General features: G+C 35.9%; 1 protein-coding gene across 1 annotated transcript; it reads left to right on the top strand.

Moving 5' to 3' along the window:
• The first annotated feature begins 453 nt into the window (after positions 1 to 453).
• On the top strand, positions 454 to 12,581 carry LOC135218826 (uncharacterized). The gene is made up of 2 exons (XM_064255276.1): positions 454 to 588; positions 12,291 to 12,581. Exons 1-2 carry the CDS (start codon positions 454 to 456, stop codon positions 12,579 to 12,581), a joined length of 426 nt encoding a protein of 141 aa, XP_064111346.1.
• Positions 12,582 to 13,035: the final 454 nt, after the last annotated feature.

Genomic DNA, 13,035 nt, shown 5'->3' with positions numbered 1-13,035 from the left:
GGCCTTCATCTCCCCTGCCACAGCACATGTCTGGAACACTGACTCCACTTCGTGTAGCCACCTTACGGGATCCTTATCGTCCCACTGAGGAATGAGAGTATGGACAGGCAAGGATGGAGAGCCGGGCCCCGGGGTAGCGGAGTACCATTAGGTGGAGCTTGTGAGGATTGGAGCTGGGCTAATTCAATGGCTTTGTCCTGCATCTTTATTTCATGCTCCTGCTTCCTTAATTCATGCTCCTGCCGTTCCTTCTCTCTTTCTCTCTCCTCTTGCTTCGATCCTGGCTTCGGCCTGGGTTTCTCGGACAAATTGGCTTGCAATTCTGTTCCATCATATCCGAGCCTCTTTCCCAATTCCATTATAGCCTGGATCTCAGTGGTGGGCATTTTGCTAATTTCCTTGAAATGACTACTGGATCACCCTCAACAATAATTTGTAAGTGGGGTGTTGGCCATGCAAGCAATTGCACGGAAAAAGGAAAGACACTCTGGCCAAAGCAGAAGTCTGGCAGCAGGAAGGATACAGATAAAGCGGTGCAAAGTGGCACCACGACTGATAATTGTACCTGGAAAGGACTACACTGTCGAGGTGTGCAAATGACAGGAATACACAGCAAGAGGTGTACCTGTAAGCTATATGGCACTAAGCCGTAAACAGGGATCACAAAGATGGGTGATCCTGAAAGTTAGCTAGGAAAAATGGGCCTATGGCAGGAACCCAAGGCAATGGAACCACCAAGGCAATGGTGATCCCCTAGGCTAGCTAGAATAATAGACCTACGGCATGGAAAATCAAAGCGATGGATATCCCCAGGCTAGCTAATAATAGACCTATGGCAGGATCAAAGCGATCCCCTATGGATCCCCTAGGCTAGCTGAATAATAGACCTACGGCAGGAATCAAAGCAATGGATGATCCCCTAGGCTAGCTATTAAAATTAGGGTTTGTAGTTGTGGCTGTCAGTTTAAGGGAGCAATAAGAACTCTAAAGGTAAACAAACGTCTAAAATAACACAACTTTAAATTGCCCCCGGGGGGGGGGGGGGGTTAAGCGTAAGTTAAGATTGCGTAGGAAACTGCTATTTTGGTTTAGCTGCAATCATGAAACGCTAATTAATTTTGCTTCACTAGAGATGATTATCACCAATAACTAATCCCTTCACTTGAAATAAATGAATTATGTCTCCCATAGTTTAGAAAGATCCACACATTATAATGATATGAAACTTAACCTGAACGATCTAGCACAGGAATTATTCCTTTCCCAACCATTTACACATGTCTATCACACTTAAGTGAGAAAGAGAAAAAAATAAAATTACAAAGTAACAAAGCATATACCGTTATTTACCTTCTCCTCACACTAAAAAAGTTTGCCCTATTAACATAAACACGTAAAGTCGGAGCTCGAAAGAGAAAAACAAACAAACAAAACACTCGTGTCTCCGTTCTGGGTTACGTATGTGTGGGGCTAGACTTTCCCAGGTTTACCCTCTGTTTACAACTGTGCAAAAGTTAAGTCCCGTAAAAAGAAAACAAAATCTTAAATCATAATTACTTTGAAATCCCAGAATATTTTTTACATTAAATATAATAAGAACAACCTAACACGACGATTTCGTTACTATTATGAACGATATTGTAACTCGTTATGGAAAGTCGTTAAACACGTGACGGTTGGCTGCCCTGCGAGCTAGCAGCGTCCGTGCACACACACATACACTTTCCGCGGGATTTTAAACGACACTATTTCACAACCAACGCACTCACCTTACACTTTAGGATGTAAAAATGAACGTTAAACACAGTGATCGTTTTTGCGTTATGATTACGAACGTTAGCGGGAACTTATTCCTATATGCCCTGTTTATTATTATGCAAATTCCTTGTTAACACTTACGAGAGATTTTAACGAAATATTAAAGTTTTCTTGGCTGTTTTGCTTCCACGATTCCAACTCCAGTTATAATATAATTTACTCAAAAATGAAGTTAAGGTTCGTCTCAGTCACCAAAGATAGAAAGGGGAATATTTGTAAGTGTTTACATAATAAAAATATGGAATGTTAGTCCATATATATAAAAGACTAAAACTAAAGAGGTCAACCAGATTGCTTGCAGGAATGTGATCAGACTAGGAGACGCTAAAGATGACGTTATACAATAAAAGTTAGGCTAAGTTGACATGCCGTCACCTGTAGTCATTCAATTGTTTATAAATATTAGTCCAAGCTCCCTGCTTGAGACAAACACCGTGACCTATAGCTCAAGCGGCCTACGTGATCTGTAGCGTGTCTCATTTGATTGTGTGTTCGTATGTAACTATTTGATTGTGTGTTCGTATGTAACTATGTTATCTGATTGTATGTTCATATGTTCGAACTACTGCTTGTTCCTTTATGACTGGTAACCGAGATGGTAGTAGAAGCAGAACAGAGTTAGCTATCGTCATTAGAAGACCTGTATCTCTTTACCTAAGTTTTATCATGTAGAGAGAACAGAAGTAGCCATCATCATTGGCAGAAGCAATCAAGCTATCGTTATTAGAAGACTTGTACAATCATATCTGATCTTCAGCATGTAAAACTTCAGAAGAATATATATATTTTTATACTTCGTGTTTTCTACAAGAACCTCCTCACCATGAGTTTAACGACATCGTCGTCATAAACAAGAAGATAATCCCGACTTCGTAAGTTGATATTCTACAAACCCCAAGACACCATTTGAAGAGGGAAAAGTGTAATACCAACCGACTTAGCGTAAGATTATCGCAAGTCTAACATTACCTCATAGGGCGCCTTATCATACAAGGCAACAGCCCTAAAATATTTACTTTAAAACAAAGATATTAACCAACTATCTTAGCGAATCTTGGCTCTGGTCGCCAGTTTTAAGATTCTACGCTGCCTTGGCCTTATTTAATTACTAGCAAACGTATATCCTAATTTATACAATTAAGTTAGGGAAGTGGGAGGTCGCCAGCCGGCATATAGACACTGAATACCGGCAATAATGTATTTACTTCTATTTACAATTAAGAAGGCACAACGGATACATAAATTTTTCTGGTTAACCGTGGCTAACCGCTGGAGCTTGAAGCTGCAAGGGGCTTGTTATGGAGTGGAATGTGTACGATATACTGTTATACGTACCAGATTACGTGGAAGTTCAGCAAATGTACTCTCGTCCCTGAAAGGGAAATTTACGACAATTAAAGACTAGTTAATATGCACAGATACGCTAATCCACTTAGCCATTTCTTACACTGCACTATTTGACTTATACAGATTATTTCTACTAATGGACGTAGCAATAAGTCTTATAGGAGGAATTACACATTAGGCTATGACTGCTAGTTACGAACGGTTAGCACTTAGACATTATGGAGAGAGAGACTGCGCTCAGGTGAGGGGAGACGGTCTTGGGCAAGGCCGCCACGAGGGCACGCCGGAGGGCAGGAGAGGGAGAGGAAACAAAGGATCGGTGGATAGGATTTCTTTCTGTACGGATAGGAGGGAAGGATGGGATGTTATCATGAGGAAGGAGCGAAGGAAGTTAGGTACGAGGTTCTCATACAACAGACACCTACCTTTTAAGGGAGAGACAGTTGCCTCTCGGAAGGGCGGACAGAGGCCAGCACGTCCACCTCCTAAGGCTATCAAACGGTGAAGACAGCCACCCACGCCTCGGTTTCCTGCCGCGCGTCCTGCGAAGGTGGGGGTTCACCCCCCCCCCTGGAGGGTTTTCTACTGGTCAGGAACCTTTTGTCCCTTTTGTTTTAGGCCTAGACTTGCATTACGATTCCCCATTTGGGGGATGCCAGCTTGGCGCTGCGTCTTGCGGTGGCATCTGAAAGTAAGAGACCTCGGAGGGGGAGGAACTTGGTCTAGGATAGGTGGGTAGGTGGTGAGACTCTGGCTAGGGGCAGCCCTGCTGCATTCGTTCAAATTCCCGGGGCAGGATCTCTCGAATTGGATGCTAAAATGGCGGATAGACCATCACGATTGACAATATATATATATATATATATATCTTATAATATATATATATATATATATATTGAAATTATATATATATAGATATATAGATATATAGATAGATATAATATATATAGATAAATAGATATGTAGATATATATATATATATATATATATATATATATATATATATATATATATATATATATATATATATATATATATATATATATATATATATATATATATATATATATATAATATATATATATATATATATATATATATATATATATATATATATATATATATACTATCTATATATATCTATATATACATCTATATATCTATATATATATGTATATTATATGTGTGTGTCATTACATTTTCATCCATTAATGATTCTACTTTTATCTCTCTCTCTCTCTCTCTCTCTCTCTCTCTCTTCTCCTCTCTCTCTCTCTCTCTCGTAAAGACAAGATTTGAGAGAACGGTATAGGCAGTTATCTCAGAAGTTCTGAGGCAATTTTCCATTCCGGCAAAAGATTAAAGTCATCTTTCCTCCTTCGCATTTGCCTATATGCGACTCCATTCCAGGGACTTATCCTAATATCATTTGACGTTGTGTTAGGAAAGGGATGAGTATCTCGAAGCTCATTGTAATATAATCTGATGTTGTCTTATGGATGGATGATGTCTTTACGGGAAAAGGCACAAACATCTCGCATGTTTATTTGAAAGTAGGAGAGACAAAGAATGTGGGATTGAGGGGCGTAAACGGTAGTAGAACGAAAATGTTTTAAAAATAAGTAAAAATATTTTGATGAATTTATTTTTACTTCTCTGTTTATTTTAGCACTACGTGTTTTCAAAGGTAAAGACCCCGCCTTCTTCCATCTTTTTCCTTTTTCTTGTTTTCTTTGTACCTGGACCAGAATAGTCATCATGTTGTTTGCAATGATGGCCACTACACTTTAAAAAAAAGCAAGAAGTTGAACAGCTAGTTTTTTAATCAGATAGATTTTCCGTTGCATGACTTCGAAGCTCTTCTTAACTTACGTTAAAAGAGAACATATTGTAGAAAACTGATGTTCCCTTATTAGAGTCGTCAGCGGTTGTTTTCAGTCTTGCCAAAACGAGCTTAAGGATATCACGTATTTATATTAGTGGCTGGAGATTGTCTTGAAGGCTCGCTGCCATCTTGTTTTGTGGAGTTAGAGAGGAGACTGTTTTATTTCCCTGTCAGTAAGGCATCCACTTGGGTCTAATCAGATGGGAACATTTTTGCCAGTTGGGCTTTGTACTACACTGAATACTGGATACCATGAGAGACCTTGCTGTTTTTCACCCTAACTGTTTATTTGTTTTCCTTGCAATGTTCTGCTTACTGAATATTGACATATTCTTAGGATATCATGCATCTCTTACAGTTTGCTTGTTGGTTTGTCTGTTTTTTAACAGAATCACATATGACGGTATGTGAGAATTTTTTTTTTAAATAGACCAATGGTGTGCTGAGGCAAATAACTAGGTTTTGGGAGACATAGAAATGGGATTTTTGAGAAGTGCTGTACTTTGTGTATATTGCTTAACCTTGTCGAAGGTTTGCGGTATCAGAACGATCTTGCTTTAACCAGTTCTATCTCCTGACGTACTGTAAGTCATACATAGGATTTAATATTAAACTTTCAAAGAGCCCCTGGTCACTCAAAATGAAGTTACCACTAAAACAAAATTTGAGTTGTTTAAACTCACCTTAATTACATCTAAAGGACCGTCCCAATGTATATATGGTTGTAAGGAAGAAAGTATAGAGACCAAAGGTAAATTGTGTATTTGCAAATTAACTATATTTTCAAGAAACTTAGGAAAGTTGGAGAAATTGGTCTTCAGTTTATGTTTTCAAAGCCTATACTAAGAAAAATCCAAGAAGCATTCATTTAACTTCTCTACGAATATAATAGACAGAGGTATCTTAACGTATTGTGCTAAAAAAGTTTATCATCTTTTCGAACATCACGTATTTTTCTTTTTGCTTGCAAGTTTCTGCTATATGAAATACGAAATCTCAGAGAAGATGTCTGATCATACCAAAAAACACACAAAGAATCAAAACTAAATAATATAGATCGTGGACAAATAATAAGGTCAAATCATAAGAAGTCTTACATGGCACGTACATCCTATATGATTTGCATATCGCATGACAGCAGTAATCTAAAAAGCAAATCAGACCGGGATTGCGTTCGTATATGATGTCATTTTCTTGTAGTGATCAAAGATACAATCCTTCCTGCAAATGAAATTCCTTTGTAAGCTGTCCAAGGGAGTATGAGGCTGATTAGGGTTCTTTTAACCTTTTCTAACCGACATAAATAGCCTCATGGTAACAAGACGAAAATAAATTATAATTAAAAAGTCCATTATCGCATTGCACAGATATGATCGGAATTGTCGATAAGATGAATATCATGATTTTTCTCTGTAAGAATGTAAAACGCAACAAAAGGCCGAGCCAGTTATTCAAGCGTGTTAAGAACGCCCTTGTTTTCTACAGTCGACTTCATTTTCTGTTCTTGGTGCTAAATGAAGTCAAATGAAAAGATGACTTAAGATGAGCTTTAACCTCCAGTGTATTAGTAAAATGTTAACATCTCAGGTTCACGGAAAGAATTTCAATCAGTTTAATTTGTATTAGATTATGTTTGTTCTTTCAGCTATGACAAAAGTTGCACGAATCAGTTTTGACGTCCTGCAAAACATCTGGGGTTCTTGCTGACAGGAAAATCTACCCCCGTGTAAAATTGGAAAAGTTTAATCTTTGTTCAACTTTCTGTATCCACTTGTAACGGCATATTTTTGTTGTAACTTGGCGGCTTTTCTAGTCGGATGCTTGATAAATCCTGAGGGGAAAAAAATTTAGAGGAGAAGGCTTTTTGAAACTGGAGGAAACCATACATCACCCTCTTAGAAAGTAGAGGTTAAACTGACGAATCAACAAAAACAGCCCAATTTATACTTTCACAGCTTAACTGTAAATGGCAACACATAATAGCCAAATTGCTTATTTCTGATATTGCTAATCTCCTTACAGTACATGCGATATGCAGTGTGTCAAATTATCATATTAATGATTTTGTTAAATCTGGCATCTCCTGTAACTACCTCCACGAAATAAACTATCTAATATACTGATGATGAAATAAGAATATTGTCTTGAAGTATGAAGGATGCAAGTTAAAGTTAAATAGTTGTGAAATTTTTTATACTCTTATATGTAACATTTATCAGTAGACAGAAAGATACAAGAAGCAATAGATAAACAAGGCATGGTTAAAATTGCAGTTATGAAGTCAATGGCGCGCATAAACTCGTTCCAAAGAGTAGTAAAATTATTCGTATCGTTACAAGTGAAATTTTTTTTTTTTTCTAGTTAACAGACATAATGCAGACTGAAAATGATTGTTTTTGTTATTGCATCCATAGCCAACTGGTAATTGTAAGGGTATCATCATCTGTTCAGTCAGTTTAAAATAAAAGCACATAAAAAAGTATGGGGCATCAAAAACCACTGTACAGTAATTAGTTATGGGGCTTATCTTGAAATAGATATTTTTTATTGTAAATATAGTAATTTTATAACAAAAACATGTTACTTAATAGATCTTTTGTCAAACCAAGGAAATATGGTTAGAAATAATGTTTTGATCGACAATTAATATTATATCGACTATACTTTAGACTTTTGAGTACTATCAAAAACTTCCCTTGGATATGATTTTTTAAGTAACTTTTTTCTTTAGGTTATTTGCTAATCTAAATCTTTTAGTCTTATAATTTCCTGCACCGAAGAAAAAAATACGAAAATTTCATTTGAGCGCTGTAACTTTAATGTTAATAAATAGATATTAGTTAATTTTTTAGTTATTCTATATAAGCTCATCCACGGATAGAATATTCTTTTTGTTTCTGCTTTGAATAATTATAGATGGAAACTTTTCATATAGAAAACATGTTTATAGATCCGAGTGTGCAATGATGATGCACAAAATTTCACTTTAGCAAAACAACGCTTATTATTGAAAGCCAATTCATCTTTTTAGAAAACTTTAATGAGTTTCCGTAGCAAAGTCATGTAATACAATGGAATAACTTCCTCTAAAATAACTGCTGCGGAAGATATTGCTCTAATTTCCTGCCTCCTTCCTTTGTGGGTTAGAAGTAATGACTATAAATTCTTTATGTATATTCTATATATATATATATATATATATATATATATATATAATATATATATATATATATATATCATATATATATATACATATTTATTGGTTTTGTCTAAAAATTTTACTGTCTTTTTAATATTTTTTCTGGATCATTATCTCTTCCGGTCGGCATATCATTATTCTCTCTTCAGTGGACTCTTCAGCAAGCTGTGCTTTCTTCTGCTTCAAAGTCACCGCCTAATTTTTTCCTTGGGTCTCCCTAAAGGGTTGTGACTTTGGGGGGAGGGGGAGACTGTTGTGAGCTTGGGTTCTGCTCCTCATTGGATGCTTTGGATACGGCTGATGTCCGGAGTAAATATACTAGTATCAAAGGGCATTTCTTCCAGGCCGTGTAGCGTGCTCCCTCGGTTTCTAGGAATATCGACGTGGGCGTCCTGTAGTCTCTTGGAAGAGGGGAGAAAGAAATATTTACTTTATTCCTCCGTGCTTTGTGGGGTGTCAGTTAATGGTAGATATATGCTGACAGATATGTGAAGTAATGATAAAGAAAGCTGCCTCAACTAACAATACCATAAATTAATAAGTATTGTCTAACAGAAAATGATACACAAACACATCCAATATATATACACATTTATATATGACTGTGAAATATTTCCTATTAAAAAAGAATTTTATCTGATAAAAGAAACCCATACCAACACCAAGATATAGAACGTTGACGCTATATTAATAAGAATTAAGGAGAACAACTGTCTTCCTCTTCAGGCAGGTAAGGAATGAGTTCCGAGTTACAGAAAAGTGGTATTCATACTAAGAGATGCAGAGGTTAGCCTTTATGTCACTCCAGTTGACAATTTTTTAAACTTCTTAATCGCTGGTTGGAGTTAGATTTTATCTATAATATCTTGAGTCGCAACTCCTTTTGAGAGATTCGCCAAATTTCTTTGTTTAATCAAAGCTGATTCTACCATCTGGCTTTTGAACCACAGTTGCTGCTATAAATTGTATGTGACAAATTCCAGTTATTTTGCGGTTATGGTTAGTAATATGGTTAAAAATCTCTGAGCTGTGTTGGCCATACCTAACTGAACTTTTAATGTTTATTAATCTCTGGGAGAGTGATATCCCTGTAAAACCTATGTAGGATTGGTCTAGACCTTGGGATTGGTTACAGGATTGGTCCTGTGTCTTTGGGCACTGGGATTTGTTGGACATTAATCAGGGATTTTGCTAACCCTTTTGCTTTTACCTACCCAAATGCCTTAGCCAAACCCTGATTAACGTTCGAGTGATTATCTCGAGTCTCTTCCTTTAAAATTATTTAATAAAGAGCATAATCAGATTCCGTTATTAGTACCTTTCGTTCAAAAAGTTGGTTTTCACATTAAATATATATTTCTATTGAAGCCAACATATTAGCATTTTGGCTTTCTTTAACAAGACAAGTTATAAAGAGGGTTTCATTTGACGGTTGTCTGAACATAACAAGAGAAGCCGATTTTAAAATACTGTTCGTATATTTCTGCTAAAATTTCTCGGAGGTTAAAATTCGCGTTCAGTGAACATAACTTCTATGAATATAACGGATGATTATTTTCGTAAAACGCACTACGGAAACAACAGATACGAAAATACCGTTTTATTAGTAACTGTTTAAAAGAAATTAACATGCAAACATAAAACAAAATGGCATGTTGTTCTGTCGATGTTTAATTATCATAAAACTTATGATAAAAGTAGGTACACCATTTTCATATTAATTATGAAAAAGGCAATAAAAGCTCGACATTGGATAAGTGTGATACTGTAATTATTATCACCAAATCATTATGCAAAGCCGAATATAATTTAGTACCTAAATAAACTAATTTTCAATTATTTTTACAATAATCATTTTCATCATGTTGTATAAAAGAATGTCATACGGTGAAAAAATCGATAAAATGAAATATTTTCGTATAAATGCTAAAAAATATTAGTCCCATAATCTTGTAAACAATATCATTTTGTGAAAATGAAAGGAATAAAGTTTTTATTTATGTCTCTCTCAGCTCGAGAGAATATGAAACCGTATTCAAAAGCCGATCGTCTTGCGTGACACTTAACTCGAAGTCATGGTGGGACTCAATGCTATTCTGGTCGTCCACCGTGCCTCTCGTGTTCATTTTGGTTCTTGTAGTGTGGAGGGGGCGGGTGTGTTGCTATAAGCTATTTTTTGCAGTCAAAGTAACACGCAAAAAGGAAGGCGAGAGATAAATAATGGTTAATAGAATAAAGATCATAAAAAATGAATCTTTGCAGAGAAGATTTACACACACATAGATAATAGTTATAGTAGTATATTATATATATACAATACTAATATATATAGCTAGTATATATATATATCATCGTAATAGTGATAGAGTATATATATTTTATTATTATAATATATTTAGTACTATATATATAATTTATATATATACTATTTATTATATGATCCTCATATATATTTAGCCTATATATATTATATATATCATATATATATATATATATATATATTATATATATTTATATATATTTATATATATATATATATATATATATATATATATATATAGATATATATATATATATATATATATATATATATATATATATATATGTATATATATATATATATATATATATGAATATATATATATATATATATATATATTTATATATATAGATATATGTATATATATATATATAGCAGGTCAGTGAATACACATATAAAACCTCCAGGGGATGTCCATGATACAATGATTAAAGCATAAATTTATTCTGAGAAACGTTTCGCACATGAAAATCTCTGTGCATCATCAGTCTGTGAAAGATAAAGACACATTTATAAATAACAAACAATAAAAGTGTAAAAAACAGGAATTCACATAAATTAAAAAGTCTTAAAATTACATAAAAGAACAAAGTAAAAAAGTAAAAATGATAAAACAGGTTAAAAGAGACTGCTTAAACACCAACCGTTCATTGTAAGGAGAGAAGATGGAATGAACTACGACAAGTTAAAAGTAACGACTTCAACTATGCCAGGTACAGAGTTGCTGAGGACGTGTTACTGTTAAGAGAGGGAACAAGCTTCTTGATATATAAAGACTCAAGGGTGGTTAAATGGTCAGGATTTTTGACATGGTCTATTATGGAAAACTGTTCTTTTTGTACTTCAATTTTGCAATTAAAAGAATGATTTGTGATGTTGGAAAATTCAGGTTGTTTTATTCTTTGACCAGTGCGAAAGCTGAAGCCCAAGTGAGAGCAATATCTGACCCTTAACAGCCTTCGAGTTGATCCGACGTAAGAGCCCGGACATCCAGGGCATGTAAATTTATATATAACGTTGGATCGCATAAAAGGCTGAAGGCGATCTTTATAGTTAAAAAAGGAACCAATTGTGCATGGATTGCTGGATATGAGTTTGACTTTAAGGCATGGTATCTCATGTTCAATGATTCGTTTCAGGCTGGATGTAAATTTCAAGTCAGATATATAGGGGATTGTGACATAAAATAGTCTTTTAGGGACATTAAAATTAGGTATTGGTGACTGCAAGAATTTCGTAAGTATTTTGTTGATGGTTTTTTGAACAATGTCGAGTGGAAACGAATTAGATTTGAAGAAACCTAACAAAAAAGTCATTTCCACGTGGAATAGTTGCCACGTCAGGAAATATGGAGATGTCTCAGGGAGAGAGGAGTAATGGAGAAGTATGTCAGAATGGTCAGGGAGATGTATAGAAATGTAAAGACCAGCGTCAGATCTACAGTTGGAAGAACAGAAATTTTCCAAGTTGGAGTCGGGCTACATCAGGGATCTGCTCTAAGCCCACTTCTGTTTAACATCGTCTTGGATGTGTTAACAGAGGATGTCAGGGAAGAGCCACCATGGTGTCTGCTCTATGCAGATGACATAGTCTTGGTAGCCGAGAACAGGGAAGAACTGGAGGGGAAGCTTGAAAAATGGAGATATGCCTTGGAGAGTAGAGGTTTAAGAATAAGCAGGAAAAAGACAGAATATATGACAACCGAATTGGATGGCGACCAGCAAACAACAATCAAATTAGGCGGAGGAAACATCAATAGGGGTCATAAATTCAAGTACCTTGGCTCAGTAGTTGGCAATGAGGGGAACATGGAAATTAACAACCGGATTCAGTGTGGTTGGAACAACTGGAGGAAGGTGCCTGGTGTCATATATGATAGGAAAGTCCCTATAACATTAAAGGGCAGAGTGCACAAGGCAGTGGTCAGACCAGCAATGACATATGGATTGGAAGCAGCACCTCTAAAGAAAACGGGGCAGAAAGTTGAACGTAACCGAGATGAGGATGCTTAGGTGGATGAGTGGAGTGACCAAAAAGTACAGGGTTGGAAATGAACATATTAGGGGCACAGTAAAGGTCACTGAAGCATCAAAGAAAGTGCAAGAGGCAAGGTTAAGATGGTATGCACCTGATGAGAAGAGAAGAGCAACACATGGCAAGAGAAGTGATGGACGTGGAGATGGATGGAACACGAAGTAGAGGAAGACCTAAGACCAGGTGGAGAGATTGCATTAGAAATGTTATGAGGGAGAAGGGAGTATGGGAGGAAATGACACAGGACAGAGGTAGATGGAAGAGACTCATTAGAAACGGCGACCCCGAATAGGGATACAACTGGGAAGATGATGCTAGTATTGTACCAGCCCCGTTTTTTTTTTTTTTTTTTTTTGCCATGCCCCTAGGTTAGGTTAAGTAAGGTTGGTTATAAACACTCCACTGTAGGTAATTTGGGTGTGGGAAACATAA

The sequence above is a fragment of the Macrobrachium nipponense genome, chromosome 1, assembly GCF_015104395.2.
Source record: "Macrobrachium nipponense isolate FS-2020 chromosome 1, ASM1510439v2, whole genome shotgun sequence".
NCBI lineage: Eukaryota > Metazoa > Arthropoda > Malacostraca > Decapoda > Palaemonidae > Macrobrachium > Macrobrachium nipponense.
This window is presented reverse-complemented; position numbering and strand designations above follow the sequence as displayed.